Source organism: Meles meles, chromosome 16, assembly GCF_922984935.1.
Source record: "Meles meles chromosome 16, mMelMel3.1 paternal haplotype, whole genome shotgun sequence".
Taxonomy (NCBI): domain Eukaryota; kingdom Metazoa; phylum Chordata; class Mammalia; order Carnivora; family Mustelidae; genus Meles; species Meles meles.
Window position 1 is genome coordinate 52,239,373 of NC_060081.1, and position 20,627 is coordinate 52,259,999.

The following is a 20,627-nucleotide window of genomic DNA, read 5'->3' on the forward strand; positions in this document are numbered from 1 at the left end:
TTTATTTTTGCAAGAGAGAGTGTGTGAGGTCAGAGGGAGAAGCAGACGTCCCACAGAACAGGGATCCTGATGTGGGACTCCGTCCTGGGACCCTGGGGTCATGACATGAGCTGAAGGCAGACATTTAACCCATTGAGCCACCCAGGCGAAGATCCTTCTTAAAGCAGATATTGAAAAGGGAAAGACTGATAGATTTTACTACTGATGCATTTGAAACTCCCATCAAAACCCACTGAAATTAAGCCTCTGCCTTTGGCTCAGGTCATGATCCCAGGGTCCTGGGATCAAGCCCTACATCGGGCTTTCTGCTTGGTGGGGAGCCTGCTTCCCCCTCTCTCTCTGCCTGCCTCTCTGCCTACTTGCAATCTCTGTCTGTGAAATAAATAAATAAAATCTTAAAAAAAAAAACCACATAAACTAAATTATAAATGAATCTTGGATATATTTACAACAAATTCCATTAAAAAGGTTAAGGTCCTTAATTTATAGTTTCATTAAGGGAGCGTCCTGGTGGAATAATGGATGAAGGGTATCATATGAGCAGCCATTTAATCAAATAAAGGAAGTATAAATGGCTAACTAGTATGTAAAAAGGGTTAGCCTCCCCAGTTATCACAGTGCTGCATATTCACAGGGATTTTTTTTTTTTTAAGATTTATTTATTTTAGAGAGCTGGGGGAGGGACAAAGGGAGAGAGAGAGAATCACGAAGCAGACTCCCCGCTGAGCGTGGAGCCCAATGTGGGGCTCTATCCCAGGACCCTGAGATCATGACCTGAGCCAAAATCAAGAGTCAGCTGCTTAACTGCCGGAGCCACCTGGGCACCTCTTCACAGGGATTTTATTAGCAGTGGGGGTAGTGGTGGTGAGTCAGACTGTACTGACACAGGTTCCTAAGTCAGCCAAGAGAGGCACAGTTAGAGGCAGGTTCTCAAGAGAGGATAAATGGGGTGACATTTCCAACTCCAAGCATTGGTCCTGGATAAGAACTGCTTTTCATGAGAAAACATTATTTTGATTACTTTCATACAGCTTTCAAACCTGTTCAAATACAGAATAGTGTAAGGAAACCCCCATGTACCATCACCGCATATATTAAGTACATTAAAATTCTAGTCATTTGAAGTTTAACAGTAATTAAACAGGGAAATCTAAATTAAAGTAATATTTCCTCCCACCCACTGCCACCCCTCAAAAAAAAAAAGTCACGATTGATGAGTGAGAAGTTCGTATTTGCCCTGTGTGCCTGAGTACGAGCATAGTGACAGACGCAGCTTTACCGGGATCGTCTGCTTTTCATCCTAACAGTTTTCTGGGCTCATCTCTCTAAGACTGTGTGTTTAGATCTACTCCGTTCTTCGTAAAATTGCACAATGCTAAATAGTATGGAATAGTGTAGAATTTATGAAACCATTCCCCCATTGATACTCATGCTTGTTGTGAGCAATGCTGAGATACATACTCTTCAGTGTAAGGAATGAACATTAAAATAAATGACGATAGTTTTTTAAATTGACGATATTGGTAGGTATTTAAAAGTATAAGATTTTATGGGGCGCTAGCGTGGCTCAGTTGGTTAAGCCTCTGACTCTTGATTTCGGCTCAGGTCATGATCTCGGGGTCCTGGGCTCTGGTGGGCCCTGGTGGGCTCCCAGCTCAGCAGGGACCCTGTCCCTCTGCTCCTCCTCACTTGCTCTCTCTCGGTGTCTCTCTCTCAAATAAATCTTAAAAAAAAAAAAAGTATAAGACCTGGTATTGCAGTGAGAAGCAAGTGGATGTCTTTGGTCTCTGGGTGGGATTTGTAAATTCTTTCAACTTTTGTGTATTTGGCAGTTTGTATCAGAAGCTTTTTAATAAGGAAAAAAGCTTTTTCATAAGGCATTTACTGTTTGACAGATCCATTCTAGTCCTAGGAACCTGCCCTAAGGAGATGTGTAGACAGGTGCCAGGAGGGGTGACCTACCACAGTTGTTTATGCTCCTGGTGTCACACCATATGGAAATTGTGTAACAAGACGTGGTATGTGCATAAGGCAGAACGCTAAGTAGCCACTGAGGTGCCGTTGCTGGTTTCCATCTGTTGAGGTTGTGGCACTAATAGGGGCTACAAGCTAGTTGGGAAGCACGTTGTAAGTGTGATTCCATTTTGGGTCAGATGATGACCTGTTGGTGCTTCAAGGGCAAGGGTGACATCAGTGATCCCATGTCCCTCTCTAACCCTGGTGCCCCAGACCCAGTGATGCCCTGTAAATATCCAGGGAGTGGAAGCTGTTCAGAATCTATAGGCCAGAATGTTACGTTGTTATTACCCAGCTGGGATGATGAATGGTCTTCAGGATTTTGTCTTTCTGTTTGCTTATTTTCCTTTTATAATTTTCCTACATTGTAGTCTGCATTGCTTGCATAATATTTGTAAGGTAGAAAGTCAGCAAGCCTGTGGTTGGACAGAACCCTGGCCTGAGGACCTGCGGCTGGCTTATCCTTTCCCCTCCTCTGCTTGGCCAAGATGTGTGGGCTTGGGCATGTCACTCACCTCTGAGCCTCTGCTGTGGCCGCTCTCTGATGGGACTGCCTGCCCCACCTGCCGCACAGGCTGTTTGAGGACAAACAAATTAGAAGGGGGAGATGGGTTTTAGTGGCAGGAAAATGGAGTGTTCATCTGCCTAGTCCACCCGTTTCATTTGCACTGCCAGATTTGGCCTGAGATCTGGGTGTCCTTCCTGGAATTCTCTGTCCCCCCTCCCCTTGTAAACATGCTTTAAATCGTGAACACCATAGTGCAGGCGATGACAGGTGGCTGTTGCCTGAATAATAGACTTGGGGCCTTTTGGAATCTCATAGTGTTCACTTTGAAATAAATCAGCATTTTTTTGGAACATGAAAACTTTATGTTAATCTAAATTTAAAGTAAACCAGTTTTAGCACCCATCATTACCATAACATTTTTTTTTAAGATTTTATTTGTCAGAGAGAGTGAGAGAGCGAGCACTAGCAGGGGGAGCAGCAGACAGAGAGGCAGAAGCAGACTCCCCACTGAGCAGGGAGCCTGATAATTGGACTTGATCCCAGGATTCTGGGATCATGACCTGAGCCGAAGGCAGACGCTTAGCCAACTGAGCCACCCAAGTGTTCACCATAACATTTTTAAGTTAACTTCAGCACTCTGGGGGGAATTGGAATAGCTTGGGCACATGTGTATTTCCAACTTCAAACTGGTACTGGCTCGATGACTTTGTGTTTGGGCTGAGACCCCCCCATCGCCAGGTGGGCAAAGCACTTGGGTAGGTGGGGAGAGGATGGAGCGGCGTGAGCCTGTTCTCCGGCTGGCTACAGACCACATGCCTCGTTAGGAATGTGACGGTGAAGCTGCACTTGACCGGCTGTCAGCAGAGCTGATAATTCCATCTCTGCAATTGGAGCTGTGCCCAGGAAAAATTAAGCTGAACTTTGACTGAGAACCCATTCTTGTGCCAACTCTCCCTCGGGTCGTAAGTGAGAGTGCATCCCTGTGGGTGATGAAACACGTCTTTGTAGACCTTCATTGTGTCAGCAGTGGGAAGTCGTCCCACACCTGCCGCGCTTAGTAGTGGGCGGATGAGGACATGCCAGGTCCTGCTGCAGGGCAGTCATCTGATGTTGCTGCCTCCTCTGATCCTCAGGGCAGCTGGGTCAGGAAAGGGGGCTCTAGGTTGATAGCCTTCTGAGCCAGTCTAGCATCCCTGCTCTTAGGATAGTGTGGCAAAGTAGTTCAGAGCCCAGGCTACAGAGCTAGACCTCCTGGCCCGCCCGCCCTGCAAACTCATGCCTGCATAATCTTGGACCACTGGCTTTATCTCTCTGGGACGTGGATGGTCACAGAAGCCACTGCTGCAGAAGGCTGGGATGGTGGGCGGGATGACCCTCACATAATGTCTGACACACACAAACTTCTCAGGAATGTTATTAATACTGAATCTTGTATGTAGCCTTCTTAAATGTTGAAGCTTTTTGCTTTTTGAAGCTAACTTTATGCTCTTGATACATAAATCAGAAAATATGGGAAAGTAGAAAAGTCTCAAAACATATTGCCACCTGTAACAATCCCTGTGAGCATTTTGGACCCCCTTGCCTGTTTGCACATGTGCGTGTGTGTTCATGCCTGTGTGGCAAGTGCTTGTCTTGTAGCTAATTCATAGTTGTGATTCTAGTATGTCTTGTATGTGGTATCTTTTTCCCAGTGTGAGCATCTCTCCTGAGTATGTGCATTCTTCGGGTTTTCTTGTCCTGTTCAGGAAAATTTAGCCAAAGCATTTATATGGCAGTTTCCTTTAGCATCAAGATATGCTTAGAACTAGTATCTTTCCCAAAATGGCATTTCCAAAAAGATAAGATTTCCCAAATAACAGTTAAAAGGACTAGCAGCTCCTAGAGAAATGAGTTGAATAATACGGTCAGTTTTGCTCTTGAAACTTAGAGTATTATTTTAAAACACAGATAGCCTTTAACCTAGTTTTTTTTTCTCTCTCTCTCATCAGGACAATTTTCCTAGTATTGTTGTTTTCACAGTATGCCAGAAATGTTAAATTTCCTCTCCCAATTTACAAATCCAAGAAAGGATGGACTGCTTACAAGTTACAGCTTTTCAAAATGTTCCCTGTGAGTAGTCACTTTCGTTTTTTGACAACATTGCTTTTGTTCATGTGGAAGGAAGTTTTAAAAAGCAGGTCTTCCTGGGGGAATTAAGTCAGGATGGCAACATCAGGGTACTGTTGACCACAAAATTGTCATTGGCTTAAAGTTTACCAGTGGCAGAAGGTTCTGATTCTAAAATCCTTTCAGGAGTGTGAAGGACGACACAGTTCGAGACGGGGAGATCTGTATTCCCATGGCCTCTGCAAGCACATTGTCCATTATTCTTACTTTCTAGCCAGGCTGAGGGTTACAGTAACTTTACCTGCATAAAACTGCTCTCTTGGAATGTGATTCCATCCAGGAATGGGCTCTCAGCAGGTCTGTGGTGTGTTTTTTCCTGTGAAGTGCCAATGATGGTGGAAGTTGTGGGGTGTGATATGCAGCTCAGAGGAGGAGGGTGTGTGTTTTGCCAGCCTCCAGCACCTTGGTTGGCCTCATGGAGCTTTTCCCTTTGACCACCTTAGATCATCCTGGCCATCCTCGTGTCCTGGCTGCTGTGCTTCATCTTCACAGTGACCGACGTCTTCCCTCCCGACAGCACAAAATACGGCTTCTATGCTCGGACGGATGCCAGGCAGGGTGTGCTGCTGGTAGCCCCGTGGTTTAAGGTCCCATACCCGTGTAAGTACTCTGGCAGCCAGAGGGAGAGGGGTTGGGAGCTCACGAGAGCCTCTTTTAGAGGAGCTGGAAGGTGGCAGAAGGCTCTACAGCTTGAAAAGCCTTCTTTGGTCTAGAATGTCCCATGAAGGTCTTACCATTTGGAGGATTTGACAATGGACAGGGGGAGCCCCTGTCCTCAGAGGGCTGTGACTAATGCTAAGAGACTCTTGCCAGCTCCCTTCCCAGATGAACTAGCTCTTTTGGTTCCACTGGGATGAAATCCTGGACAAGGAGTCCGTTGCCAAGGTTGAGGAAGGCAAGTATAGAGCCGCATGGTACCTGAGCTGCCCATACAGAGCAGGCTTAAGTAGGAGAGGCCTAAAGATGAGCAAGTCAACTGCTCAAGCATGATGGGATTTGTGTCATCTCTTAATGGGGAGCTATACTCTTTTTTTTTTATTTGGTCACAGCTGTCAGAAGTAAACGGATACTCACTAATGGTTGGTGATGGCTCTTGAGTTATAATTTAAGTGTTGGGTAACTCTTGGCAAGGTGTGGGGGGTACGGTCCCAAGCTGAGGTATCACTTGGATTCACACAGAGGACTTTGGGGCCCCAGCCTCAAAAGTGATTTGTGTGAATCCAGTGGTTATTCATGCTTGGCTGTTGTGTTGTAAAGACCCTGTTCTTGGCACTTGGGCCTTTTAATTAGAACTGAAACCTGACCTTAGTCGGGTTCTGCTGATTTATTCCCCTGCTCAGCAGCCACATCCTCGCATTTTATGATGATGAGGAGAAAAAGTAGGAGAAGCTGAGAATAGCAAGGTTGGGTCCAAGAAAACTGCTCGGAGCATGTTAAATGACAGCGATATTGGCAGTTGTTCTATCACTGACCTGTTCGTACTTACAGAAGTGTATTCTCTCTAGAATAACATTCTCATCAGATCATATGGTCTGTGTATTTATGTATATCTGTCCCTTCCCCGCCCCCCACAAAACAATAAATGCATGGTTTGTAAACAGACATAGAATCTGATATAAAATGAGGTGAAACCAGTTGGCCAGGCAGTCAGGAGAACGTGTGGGAGGCCGGTAGCAGGAGCACCTGCTGGGAGGTCTTCTCTGTGGCTCGGGCCAGTCCCAAGATGAGCACAAACAAGGAACACGGGGTGGGCTGTTCTGGAAGAGCAGCTGTGCATGTGCTGAGAAACCAGAAAGATGTCCCCAGGGTCCTCCCGTCCTGTGCGTGAGGGGCGTGGCCAAGTGGACTGGCCTCCTGGCCCAGGATGGTGGCCCGCGCTGTCGGGCTCCTCTTCATCACAGCCCTTCGCTGCCATAAGCTGCTCTGGGGCCACCACTTCTGGGGCAGAAGGCCACCCCCAGACAGCAAAAGAGTGCACCCTGACAGTTTGGCTTCATCTGGAGACAGGTTTTCAGATATCTACAACAGTGGTCTGTGGTCTTTAGTATGAGAAAAATGGCTAAAATACAGATTGGGGGCCCAAAATGTCAGTAGTGCTGAGATTGAGAAACTGCTGTGAAGTGACAACATAAATTAGGCATTCTAGTTATAAGGGGAGATGAAATAACAGTTCAGACAGAAGGCTGGAAGCCAACAAAGTTTATACACACACCTGTAGTTGACTCTTGAACAAGTGAGGGGTGGTGGGGAGATGCGCATCACCCCCACAGCCAAAAATCTGCATATAACCTTTTTCCCCAAAACTTAAGTACTAACTACTAAAAGCCCTACTGTTGACTGGAACCCTTATTAACAATGTCAACAGTCAATTAACACGTTTTGTATGTTACATGTTTTATATATTGTATCCTTACAAAAAAATAAGAGAAAAGAAAATGTTATTAAGAAAATTACAGGGGAGAGAAAATACATTTACACTGCTGTACTGTATTTATTGGAAAAAACCTGCAAGTAAGTGAACGAGTGCAGTTCAAACCTATGTTATTCAAGGGTATGCTGTATATAGAAGTGATCTGAAGGAAGAGGGATAAAAAATTTAGACGAGTACAATTTAAAATGTTGGAGTAGATGGAATAAAGATTTTAAAAATCACATTTAAGGCTGCAGGCAAAATGGGAAAAAAATAAGAAAACAGAGTAAAGAGACTAAGAAAAGGCAATAGAAACAATGGCAAAGTATCCTCCCCCCAAAAAACAAGACACTAAAATGAAACTACAGTACTCTGTCAGTAACACAGTAACTATGTAAAAGATTATTTAGATTAGAGATTATATACAAAATGTTGCTGGATAAAGAAATTATCAGCATGAGAACAATCTCCAAACCCACCCGGAAACACCGTGTTGACCAGGCACGCCCCTCTCTACTCCCAGACAGGAACAGTCTTTGCCTTTGCATACATCCCAGGCTTATCTGCATACCCCACTTCTTGTCCTCTTTCTCTTCCCAAACTCCCTGTGTAGCTCGTGTCGCAATCCAGATATCCAAGACAAAGTGTCCTAAGGACTTCTCTTTGCTTTCCTAAAGGAAACTATTTTATTTAACATAACATGGTTTACTTAAAAAAAAAAAAAAAAAGGCACTGATCTTACATTAGAGGACTGTCTGTATCTGGTGCTATGCTTTACTGCTGGGATTTAAATTTAGCCGGTGACTTTTCACTGCTTTTTCATTTAATGCCACCCCATGGGCAGGATCACCACTGTTTTGTGCCATGCCTTGCACAGCAGGGTTAAAAATCTTCTTCATTCAAATATCCCATCCCAACAGGAATTTCTACCCCAGCAGCCTGTGTTAAATTGTAATTTAGTAGACACCAAGCGTGACTTGGAAGCAGCCTCCACTTCTAATCACTTTATCTCTAAGAAAGACAGAGAACAGACCAATCCTGGTTGTGGCCACCTTCATCTGATTTAGGAACTGTCCCCAGGCATGTAGTATACTGAAGAGTGACATTTAAAAATCAACAAAGATGGGGTACCTGGGTGCTTCAGTGGGTTAAAGCCTCTGCTTTCGGCTCGGGTCCTGATCCCCGCATCGGGCTCTCTGCTCTGCTGAGAGCCTGCTTCCTCCTCTCTCTCTGCCTGCCTCTCTGCCTACTTGTGATCTCCGTCTGTCAAATAAATAAATAAAATCTTTTAAAAAAAAAAGTTTAAAAATCAACGAAGGTTTTCCCTGAGACTCGGAACCTGGGTGTGTGGTGTAGAGTCCTCTGCTGTCCTGCTTACTTTCGCCTCTTTGCCTTCCGCAGTTCAGTGGGGACTGCCCACCGTCTCTGCAGCTGGTGTCATCGGCATGCTCAGCGCGGTGGTCGCCAGTATTATTGAGTCCATTGGGGACTATTACGCCTGCGCAAGGCTCTCCTGTGCTCCGCCGCCTCCCATCCATGCAATAAACAGGTATGTTCCTCTGACAGTGGAGCTCTTCCTTGGGCCCAGTGCCTCATCACCTGGCTCTTTGGTTAATCTTGGAGAAGAGAAGGAGTTTCACCATGGAAGTAGCCAGCCATCAGGGCTCCTTATTGGTTGTCTGCTTTGGACAAGTCACTGCCCCCATTTTGCTCTCACTTTCCTTATCTGGGGCACAGAGGGCAATTCCACCCTTCCTACTGCATTGACAGTCACAGAAGACACTCACTCTGAGGCCCTGCCAGACCTTAAACTCACCACAGCAGATACGGGGTGCTGCTGTTGTTCTTTGCTTGATTTGGGGTCATGGAAGGATGTTCCCTTTGATTTCTTCTTTCTTAGGGCTTAATGCTGTGTCATCTATTCACAACTGTAATTCCCGTATAGAGAGACGAGAAGAGTAGGAATAGGTGCAGTCTGCAGAATTTAGAGACCTATGAGCTGTGGGGTTTTTCTCCTCAATATACCTGGTCTTCCATTTCTGGATGCTGAGAGCAAACTGGACCCTGTGGAGGCCTCAGAGAAGAGCACAGATCAGCCCCTACCCTGCCTCGGCCAGCCAGCCGCTGCCCTTCCAGAGGGATGGAGGGTGATGAGATCCAGTGCGCTGCTCTCCGAGCATGTTTTGCTTCTGTTCTGTTCATGTTCACACTCCTGGTTTTACAGCTTTCCCTAAAGGATGTTGCACATGACGGAGCTACTTATATATCGATTCTTTAAAAAGTTGCAGTGTTGACAGAATTACGAAGCGTTTCCTTCCTGATGACACTATTAATAGTAAAGCAATCAGATCAGCACACAGCCCATATTTGTCTTCGATCCCAACCAATGGCTCTGTTTTCTGGCTAAAAGCCTTTAATTTGGAATGGTTTTTAAACACCTGTGTCTAATGTGTGGTTCCCAGAAGTGCTCCTTACAGTTGAATGAGCATGGGGGATCCTGTTAAAATAGAATGCAGGCTCTGCTCTGGCAGGTCTGGGGGGCCGCAAGACTCTGCTCTCATAACACTTCCCAGGAGTGTGGAGGCTCCCCACCCGCACACGCCACCTTTGGGGTGCAGCCACTTGGAGTGTATTTCAGTATTTCCTCCATTGAATGAATGTTTCTCTTTCCCCCATTCCTTTACAATTTAGGGGGATTTTCGTGGAGGGTCTCTCCTGTGTTCTCGATGGCATATTTGGCACTGGGAATGGCTCTACTTCATCCAGTCCCAACATTGGAGTTTTGGGAATTACTAAGGTACAGCTATTTTTCTAATTAAATAGTTGGGCCTGTAAGTGTTGATCCATTTCATTGATTGGTCTAACCACCGTGAATCCCAAAAGGAAGGCTTCCAATTCTGAGATCATCTCCATCACCCACCCCCCCTTTTCCTTTTTCTCATTGATGGGTTTCTGGAGTGCTGATGGAGATCTTCCTTCTCGGCTGCCTGGGTAGCCAGGCACTCAGAGCTGTCACTGCTTCGTAAGCATTCTGCAAATACTAAGCACCAACCCGTGCCAGGCTATGGACACTTGGGATACAACAGCGAATGAAACAAAATTCCCGCTGTCAGTATTTACATTCTAGACAGTGGTAGACAGACCGCAGACAGTACGCATAGTAAGTGTGAGAAAAGCACAGGGCAGGTGTGGGTATTGGGAGTGTGGGCTGGTAAGTGTGAAATAGGGTCAGGCTAAGCCTCACCAAGAAGATGACCTTGAGCAAGGACCTGAACAGGGCAGATGGAGGGAGCCATGCAAGCCCTTGGGGAAGAGCATTCAGGCCAAGGACATGGCCGGTGTGAAGCCCTGTCCTGAGCAGGTGCACATGCTCCCCATCAGCAAGGAGGCCGGTGGGGCAAGACCAGAATATGGGGTGGGGGTGGTAATAGCAGATGACATCTTCCAGGTAATGGAGAACCAGGTCACACAGGCCCTGGAAGCTGCCAGAGACAGGAAAAGGACATCCTCTGGACTGTGGCTCCATTAGGTTTTGGGTTTTTTTGTTTTTGTTTTTGCTTTTGGTTTTTTTAGAGAGGAAGAGGGAGTACATCCTTGCACACACACATGTGCAATTTGGGGGGTAGGCAGATGGAAGGAGAGAATCTTAAGCAGGCTCCAGGTCCAGCACTGAGCCCATTGTGAGGCCTGATCTTCTGACCCTGAGATCATGACCTGAGCTGAAATCAAGAGTCAGATATTTGGGGCGTCTGGGTGGCTCAGTGGGTTAAAGCCTCTGCCTTCGGCTCAGGTAGTGATCCCAGGGTCCTAGGATCGAGCCCTGCATTGGGCTCTCTGCTCAGCAGGGAGCCTGCTTCCCTTTCTCTCTCTCTCTCTGCCTGCCTTTCTGCCTACTTGTGATCTCTGTCTGTCAAATAAATCTTTAAAAAAAAAAAGTCAGATACCTAACCAACTTAACTGACATCAGGATATTTTGTGAGGCTCACTTTGGCTATTAGGAGAGTGGACCTCAGGGTCAGGGAAGGAGGTAGAAACAGGAGCAGGAGACAGTACTAGTTCTAGATGTGAGATGGTCCCATTCCTTACAGGAAAACATCAATCTTATAGTAAAGAATTAATGTTTTCAAACCAAAGCCACAGGGAACCCTCTCTTTCAGTTGAAATCTGGCACAAAGTTAGTGGGTTTGTCAGGCCACAGCAAGTCCCCCAGGTTGAGCAGGGTCTGGGTCTAGAGTGCTCCCCATGGGCCTCTTCCGCCCCTGCCCCCACACAGATCTGTGACCTGGGGCTGTCCCACACCACAATCCAGCTTCTGTGAGGAACTGCTCCTACGCCTTTCTCATTTAGTACTGAACTCTAGATCCCAATTGTCTTGGCCAGAGCGCACCATCTGCCGGGCTGGGACATGCCTCTGCCCGAGCCACTGTATGCCGAGCAGCTGGAGACAGTGAGAACTGTTCACCATCTGGGATGGCTGTGTGCACCACAGGTCTCCCTCACCTGAGCCCTGTGTCCTGAGAACCTAGAGGCGAGCTGCAGTCTTCTTAAGCTATCTGACCTCTGTGCAGTTAGAAATACTGCCCCCCCCCCCCGCGCTCTGTGCAAGATTGTATGACCAGACCAAAAGAAATCAGACTGTTTGGTTCGTCCTGACTGTGAGTCCAGGTGAGAAGGGAGCATGGTTCTGACACTTTGATTTCCTTGGATGTCAGCAGGGCCTTCGCAGAGCCCAGTGTCCTGTGTGCACACAGCCCTGTCAGGTGCTCCTGGCGCTCTCATGCCCTGTGTCCTCCAGCGCCATTGCTGGGTCCTGGCACTGCCCCTGGGGAGAAGCTGATGCTGAGCACACAGAGCTTAGGGCCATGCCTCTCTTTAACCAGTTTGCTGCCATGACCCTGTGGTTCTGGGACAGACCCAGAACGAATCTGAAATACCATACTAATGAAATTCTTATAGACAGAGGGACTTCAGGCAAAACAGTTTAACAAGCCAGCTCCCTTCTGCACCCCTTTAAAACTGATCCTCACATCACATAACGTAATCAGGGTCACTGTAGGGAGTAGGGGGTGTTGTTCATGGAGGTTCCATTCTGAAATGTCACCGAGGTGGTTTGGGGAATAATTACCTTTATTACAATTTGAACGTTGCCAGCTTATTCTGAAAAGGCAACCTGCTAGCTCTCTTTAATGAGCTAATTGATCTTACCTCTGAACCCCTTTGGATTACTATCCCCAGGCAAAGGTGGCATGCATTCAGGGGCCTGGAATTGGTTTTCATTGCCCCGACTCACAGTGGAGATGATTGAGCCGTTCCGTGTAGCTGCCTTGGTGTGGGAAGTGGGACTCACAGCAGAAATTTCTTTTTGGCCCCAGCCATGTGGCCACTGGAAGGACTCTGTCCAGGAGGAAGGAGGCAAGAGTTGGAGGCTGCATTCTGCCCCTCACCTGGTGGAAGGACTTGGGACAGGTCACTTGTCTGAGCAGAACTCTCAGCTCTGAAATCTGACAGTTCTAGATTGGATCTGTGCTGCCCAATTTGAGAGTAGCTGCATGTGGCTCTTTTAAGTTCGTTAAAAAGAAAAATTAAGGTCCTTAGTTATACTAGCCACATTTCAAGGGCTCAGTAGTCACATGTGGCTAGTGGCTGTTGATGGGCAGTACAGATATAAGACATGTCCATCCTTGTAGTAAGTTCTGCAGACAGCACTGGTCTGGGCCATTGTGTCCGACATCCAGGGCTGTGGAAAGAGGGTGATCTCCGGTTCTTCCCAGGGATCTGCTTCCATGTCCTGACAGCTCGGATTCTTGTTACCCCATATCCACTCCTGTCGTTCTCTGTACGTGGAGATCCTAAGCTGTTTGATCAGGAGCTGAGGCCTCCAGCTCCCCTGTTGTGTGCTCGGAAGCCGTCAGGTGGGATTCCAGGAGTCGGTCTTCTCTTCTGAGTGCGCTCCGGTGTCTGTCCTGCAACAGGGGGTGGCATGACGGGGTGGGGAGGTGGCTGTTTGGTATTGCAGCCCTGGTGCCCTCACTTTGTCCCAGTGCTGCGGACAGATTATGTCACCTCCCTGTGTCTCCATGCTGTTGTCTATAGAGACAGTTGGCCAGCCCTTAGAATTAATAAATTGGTATAATGTATGTAGCAGAGTCGGGCATGTAGGTACACAGTAAGCAGTAGGTAGTGTCCCTGCTTGATCTTTAGCCCTAAGTTTATTTCTAGGAACTGAGTAAACCCCACCTCCCCTGCCAGCGCAGTCCATTCAGAGGAAGGCCATTTCTCCCCTGCCATGTCCCATGCTGTTGAAGACTTTGGCAAGTCAGAAATGAGGGATCAGTGTTTCGATGGCCCTAGAGGCAAAGTCAGAGTTCAAGAAAGAGTTCAGAATGGTGGCAGGGAAGGGAGTCCAGAGAGTGGGCAGCAGGAGGGGTGAGGCAAAGGCTCTACATCAGCACTGGGGGGACAGGGATTAGGCCTGTGCTCCCGGCGTCGCTCACAGAAGTGTGTAATAGGCACTCTGCACTCGGTTCAGTCATCGAGCTGAAGAATGGCTTAGTTGCTGCTTGTTTGTTTTGAGCCTCCAAGGCAGATCAGGCTTCCCTGAAGGTTAGTCTTCATAAAGATTTATTGTTTCAAGGGTCCCTAGGGCCAGCCTTGGCCTACCCCTGGCACCTTTGATCGGCTGGGAGGGTGGGCTTCACACAGGTGGTTCCCCATGCCTGGATGCTCTTCCTCCGGGGAGCTCTTCCTCATCCCCTGAGACTGTCTCTGTGGGGTCCTCCACAGCTCCTCCCAGCTCCTCCTCCCGGCTGGCTGCCCACACCCCCTAACAACTGTGGTAGTGCTGTGACGTGATCATGAGTCTGTGGCTTACTCATCTCTGTATTCCCCCCCTCCCCCCAGCCCCAGTCTAACAAGTGCTGGTCACAGAGTAGGTTCCCAAAAACATTTGCTGAAAGTGGCGGGCTTCCTTACCATGTAACGCCACCCAGCAGAAGTCATTTTTGCTCGATTCTCCAGTTTGCATACCCTTTCTCGCTGCTTCCCTGCGCCCGAAGATGCAGTGGGAGAGGTGGGGAACCGTAGATCGTAACAGCCGAGCCTGGCCTCCAGGGTCAGCTGGGCGGAAGAGCCATCTTTCCGTCGGCTCAGTAAGATTCTTCTCTGATTCTTAACCAACTGACGTCTGGGTCCTCTGAGATACTGCCGGAAGCTCTAGACCAATGCAAGCCAGCAAAAGCATGGTGTGGTGGTGGGCACAGCAGACATTCACCTGCGCTGCTGTTCTGTGCGGGGACCACCCAACGTTTTCCTGATGAGTACTTGATATAGTGGCTGGTGTGACTGAGGGACTAGAGCTGACCATTTCATTTCATTTTAATTAAATTTAAGCAGCCATCTTCTCACTGTAAGTCATACTTAAAGCCCTACAGACACTCCCCAGTCACTTCTGGAACCTCTTTTACTCAGTTTATGTGCTCAGGGTGTTTTCCTGGAAGAGCCAGCACACAGTAGGGGCCAACAGTACAGGATTCTTGAGCCTATTGCCCACTCCACATCCCACTGCCTGGGGGACTGCAGGGTAGGTGGAAGTTTCTAGAAGGCAGAGAGCAGGTTGAGCAGATAAAGATGAGACCATGTGGAAAATATAATGGTTCTGCAGAGGCCCAGTGTGGGAAGGCAGAGCTTGGAATCAAGGAAGACTTTTTTTTAAAGAGGAGGTAGCGTTTGGGGCAGTGTTCTGAAGGACATGTGTAGAACCAGTCAGAAGAGGGGGGATGTGGGTGTGTTCTGGGTAGACAGGCGAAGGGATTTTATTTCATGAGCACCAGAGGATTTAAAAGGGAGGAGGGGCAGAGGAGCATTGACATCCCACATCGCTGTGTTTGAAAGGTCACTCTACCACAGTGGAGAGGACAGAGAGGCAAAGGAAAGGCCAGAGTCAGCAAACCTAGCTGGAAAGTTGTCATTATGGCCTCATGCTTGCCAGTGCTGTTCACACTGTTTTCCACCTTGTCTCATTTAACCCCTAAAGCCAAACCTTGTGGTTTATCATTATAGAAGTGAGGATCCCGCCACCCAGAGAGGCCAAGTGACTTGTCCTGGTCACATGGATAGAGTGGAGTGGGGTACACACCAGGCAGGGGGCACTGAGAATCCACACTCCTTTGCCTCTTGGCTGTGCCACCTCTCACGATCAAGACTCCTTGAGGAGAGGGGGATTCCAGAAATATCCAGGGCTCTTGTCTGATTCGGGGTGTGGGGAAGATGGAGACGAAGGTGAATTGCTTTGGGGTGGTTAACTTGGTAAAGGGTGATTCCAAGAGCCTAGAAGAGAAAAGCAGGATGAAGCAGGGGTTTTGTGTTTGATGTTAGGTCATCCTAGCTGCTGACTGTAAGGGCATTCGAAACCTGGGACCCGAGAGCTGGAGCACAGCCACGCCGAAATGACATTACCCAGGGTGCGGGGAAGCAGAGTCCGAGCCCTGGTGCTGCCTTCCTCCTGGGGCGTGGACAGGATGAGCTAGAGGAGAGAATCTCTTTACTTGGCGTGTCTGTATAGCAATGGTTCCCTGAGGTCAATCGTCACTATCTGACGAGACCTATCTTAACTAGAAGTTTTCAGGATCTAGGGGATGTGTGGGGTTTTGTTACACTTGCTCTGGGACGAGCGGGGGTGGGCACTGGATGAGAACGGGCACAGTACTGGCGCTGAGTGCCGTCTGCTGCTGGTGTGTCCTGTAGGTCGGGAGTCGCCGGGTGATCCAGTATGGCGCGGCCCTCATGCTGGCGCTGGGCATGATCGGCAAGTTCAGTGCCCTCTTCGCCTCCCTCCCCGATCCCGTGCTCGGCGCTCTCTTCTGTACTCTCTTCGGTAAGATCCCATTTCCTTGGTAGCCTGACCTCTCTCCTCTTCACATTTGCTAACGAATCCCTTCGTGAGATGGGAGGTAATAATACATTTCTGTTTAAAAATACAAAAGGGATACATCTTCAGAACATGAAAACCTCCAGCCATCTCTGAGTTGAATTTATGTTAAAGGTAGAACCAAATGTAGAATACTTGTGCTAGGAAAAATAAGATGACCTTAATCTTTAGTTGGTATATCTAATTGATGTAACTTCTTCCCTGAATGGCCATTTAAAACTGACCATTTTTACTGCAGCACTCGACATGATCTCTGTGCCATCCAGTTGTGAACGGGGCCCAGATCTTCGGGTGGGTTTCCCAGTTGAGTCAAAATGTTTGCATAGAGGTTTTCAGGGGGCAACCGATGTCCTCAGTTTTCCGCTTGGTTTAAAGAAGGTGCCGTGTGATGTTTGTGTCCCTGTGTCAGCCGAGAGCTGTTTGGATCAGAGACCCATGTGGTCACTTTCTGACCCCATCCTGTCACTGTTCTGTGTCCCAGCTGGTTTCTGGTGAGACAGAGAAGGGATGATGTGGGGAGTCTATCAAGGCCTGTCACCCATCTGTAGGTGAGCTCTGTGCAACTTGCCATCTGCTGTTTCTCTCCAGGAATGATCACAGCTGTTGGGCTCTCCAACCTGCAGTTCATCGACTTAAATTCTTCCCGGAACCTCTTTGTGCTTGGATTTTCAATATTCTTTGGGCTCGTCCTTCCAAGTTACCTCAGACAGAACCCTCTTGTCACAGGTAAGGAAAACTGGCCTTGAGTCTTGGGAGTAGTTGGAACCCCAGCCGCCGGTTCACAGACAGCCCATCCCCAGTCACAGAGGGCTTTGGAACCTCAAGAATTGTCTCCTCCAACATCCGTCCACATGTTTGATTCAAGCTTCACTCTGCCACCACCGATCCGGAAGCCCCTGGACGTCCAGCATGAGCTGGCAGGTGCACTTGACCCATGTGCACGTTAAGGTCTCTCTATTGGAAAAAAAAAAAAAAAAAAAAAAAAAAGGTCTCTCTATTGACTGGGACCCTGTCTTTTGGGACAGTGCCTGTGTGTAAAACCTTTTGATTTCTCAGACTAATGCTTTATGAAAATGTATAATTTCTTAAAACTCAGGTTCATAGACTTTCAAATACATGTCTTTCTACTAGGATTGTAACTTTTGAATTCAAGATTAACCCTTTTAATACCTTTTTATTTTAATAACCCAGTGTCATGAAAAATGAACAAAGGAGAACTGTTTTTTAAGCAGGGGAGGGCAAGGGCAGAGAAGACTCAAGCAGACTCTATACCCATCGTGGAGCCTGACGCAGGGCTCGATCTCATGACTCTGAGATCATGACCTGAGCCAAAACCCACTGAGCCACCCAGGTGCTCCTAAGGATCATATGTTTTTAATATAGAAAGTGTGAGAGTTTCTAATAACAAGGAGATTCTTGCTGCTTTTTATATTTTAATATATCACGTTCATATGAGTTCATTTATGTACATGCAGTTCCTCCTAATTAAAAGCAGCTAAGCACAAATCAGTGATCCAGGATTCTGAAACCCTTTATCTGATTGTAAACACCATAGATATTTTTGTTGTCTTACTCACTTTGTAATATTTTCAGCCTTACAACAGTCATCTTTTTATTAATTTTCTTTTCCTAATCTGCTAACACCACACCCCAGTGGCTTTTTTTTTTAAAGATTTTTTTAAAGATTTTATTTATTTGTAAGAGAGAGGGAGAGAGAGCGAGCGAGCGCAGGCAGAGTGGCAGGCAGAGGCAGAGGGAGAAACAGGCTCTCTGCCAAGCAAGGAACTGGACATGGGACTCGATCCCAGGACACTGGGATCATGACCTGAGCTGAAGGCAGCTGCTTAACCAACTGAGCCACCCAGGCGTCCCCCCAGTGGCTTTTTAGTTCATTATAGGGTGAGCTTCACTCTTAGATTTCTCTTCTGGGGACCACTGTTGGGGAATTTTCCTTATAGAAATAACCTCTTGATTATTGTTGAAATTATTTATAAAAGTTTAAAATGTTACTGGCAAAAATTTATCTACTCATGTCCAACAGAAATTTGCACTTTCATGCATCTCATTGACTGGTGATTGGGCTCCCCCACCCCCACCCCACACCCAGTGCTCCTTCCTGGCCGTGACCCGACCACTGTGTTCTGTTTCCAGGGATAACCGGAATCGATCAGGTGTTGAACGTTCTTCTCACAACTGCCATGTTTGTAGGAGGCTGCGTGGCTTTTATTTTGGATAATACCATCCCAGGTATGTGGTACATACACGCATGCTTATTCCACGTGTGAAGCACTCGTTTTTCCAAATAAATAGGGAAGCAGGCAGAACGAATCAGCTCGGAGCCATTGGTGGTTAAGACGGTCTTTTAAGTGGTTAAGATGACACTCCCAGCCTCCTTTTGTGAGTCCGTTTTTTGTTGATAAACCTAGCAGGTTTTTTCCTCCTTGCCCAGTTAGGAGAAAGCAGGGAAGTCCCTCACCGTGGTCACCCTCCAGGCTGCCTGCCCCCTGTGCAGCCCGGCTCAGTCCCCGCATTGGCTTTCATCAGCCTGCTCAGACACGCCTCTGAGCTGCTGACAGCCCGTGGCGGTTCCTCCTCCTTCCTGAGGCAGGCCCCCCGCCAACTAAGACCACAAGATAGTCAGTATGGTTGGTACGGGCTGTTGTCAGGATCGGTGACTGAGGGACCGATGGAGGCGGGTGTCTTTCCGACACCTGCAACCCTTGTTCCTCCGCTGCGTGCATTGTATGCCCAGTGCTGGGTGCTGGACGAGGAGGTGATGTGGGTTGTCCCTTGCAGCCTTCCCAGCTTCCCAGAGGAGGCTGGAAAGTGCTATCTGTGGACACGCAGGTAGATTCACCTTCCCTCAAGGAAGGCTGATGCTTATGCCTGAGCTAGAAGGTTTTGTTGAAGTATTTCTCCTGAAGACCACACACCTCCAGAAAGCCTCTGTGAAGAGGTTGCTGGGGAAACCAGGGATGAACACATCAGGCAGAGGGAATCACGTGCATGAATTTGTGGACCGCGTTAGATTCATGGATGTCAGTAACACACACTCTCAGAGCGAACTGAGAGGCAGGCTCGGGAGTCAGACGGGTGGGAATGAAAGACACGTCACAGAAACACTGACGGGAGGGCATAGGGCATAGTTGAGATGTAAGAAAATAACGATGTTCCTTCTCACTGGGGACTCAAACTTATCATCTACACTTGGGCACAGAAGTATGTTGTCCAGTGTCCCGTGGAGCCAAGGGCAGGTGCCAGTGTGCCTCTCTGCACTGGAAAGATTTATGAATCGAATCCAAAGCTCAGCAGTTGCTGAGCCCAGTGGGCCCACATCATTCTCCCTCACTCATCTGTTGGGGTACAGTGTCCCCGAATGTTAATGCCAGTAGAAGTTCATCCTCACAAAAGGGGCATGACAAGTGGAGAATACATAGCGGGTGTATCCCTCTCCTTGTCTCCCTCTGCCCCCATCTGTCTGTCTGTCTCTCTCACACACACACACACACACACACATGCACACGCACGGAGCAAAGTAGGATAGCATTCAGTATGCCTGGATGCGGGTGATTTGCCCTGACCAGTTGTTGAAGGCATTATAAATGGGTCCCATTTTGTGGTTTTGTGAGCACAGATTGGAGGAAGGAGATGGTGCGATGGAAGAGCAGGCAGTACGGGGGCGTTCTGACGACTCCGGAAAGCGGTAATGAGGCCTGTGGTCTGGACCTCAACAGTGACGGGAGGAAATGGGTCATGTGGAAGGACAGGGAGGAGGCTGGAGCCATCAGATGGCTCAAATGTGGAGCAAAAAGCACAAGGATGGGTTAGCGAGTCTTAGATTTCTGGCTCAAGCACCTGGACGGCTGAGTGCCGTCAACTCCTCCTTAAGGGCTCCTTGCCCTTGTGGGACAGCACTCTGGGCAAGCTCAGTTCCTGCTGGAACTGTCAAGCTAAACATTCCTTTGTATTGTTCTGTGTGTGTGTCTGTATGTGTGTGTTCCAGGTACTCCAGAGGAAAGAGGAATCAGGAAATGGAAGAAGGGTGTGGGCAAAGGGAGCAAGTCACTCGATGGCATGGAGTCCTACGATTTGCCATTTGGCATGAACATTATTAAAAAATACAGATGCTTCAGCTACTTACCCATCAGCCCAACCTTTGCGGGCTACATGTGGAAAGGCCTCGGGAAGAGCGCCACCAGCCGGAGTTCGGATGAGGACTCGCAGGCCACGGTATAGCTGTAGGTCACCCTGTGGCCCGGCCGCAGTGGGGCATGAATCTGTAGTTCCTTGCTGAGTAACAAGCAGTAACCTATATGTTTGTATATCTGCATTTACATTCTGCACCCAGAGCTAAGATGATTACAGATAGCTTTTTTATTGTGGGTGGTGATCGTGTCTAATATCGTGTCTCACTTGTCTCCTTATTTAAGCCCTACCCCTTGCCCTTAAGAGCATCCATTGAACTTGAAGTTCCTATTCTCCTGTGGAAGTGGGTGTTTGAAATCCACAGCGGTTCCTGAGTTTGGGCTCCTTCCAACACTCTGGGCTAGCTTTCCTACAAGCTGCCTCCATGGCCCAGGGGCTTTCTGTCCTGGAAGCAC

At 47.9% G+C, this 20,627-nt stretch overlaps 1 protein-coding gene across 4 annotated transcripts in view; it reads left to right on the forward strand.

The window, feature by feature from the left end:
* Window positions 1-20,426, forward strand: part of SLC23A2 (solute carrier family 23 member 2) — a 128,111-nt gene extending 107,685 nt beyond the window's left edge. For all 4 annotated transcript variants that reach the window (XM_045980960.1, XM_045980961.1, XM_045980963.1 and 1 more), the window contains 8 exons: window positions 4,513-4,633; window positions 5,134-5,290; window positions 8,502-8,649; window positions 9,792-9,897; window positions 15,843-15,972; window positions 16,615-16,752; window positions 18,178-18,273; window positions 20,030-20,426. In XM_045980960.1, coding sequence (XP_045836916.1) covers window positions 4,513-4,633; window positions 5,134-5,290; window positions 8,502-8,649; window positions 9,792-9,897; window positions 15,843-15,972; window positions 16,615-16,752; window positions 18,178-18,273; window positions 20,030-20,262 — 1,129 coding nt within the window. In that variant the 3' untranslated portion in view covers window positions 20,263-20,426. The remainder of the gene's footprint in view (window positions 1-4,512; window positions 4,634-5,133; window positions 5,291-8,501; window positions 8,650-9,791; window positions 9,898-15,842; window positions 15,973-16,614; window positions 16,753-18,177; window positions 18,274-20,029) is intronic.
* The last annotated feature ends 201 nt before the right edge of the window (window positions 20,427-20,627 follow it).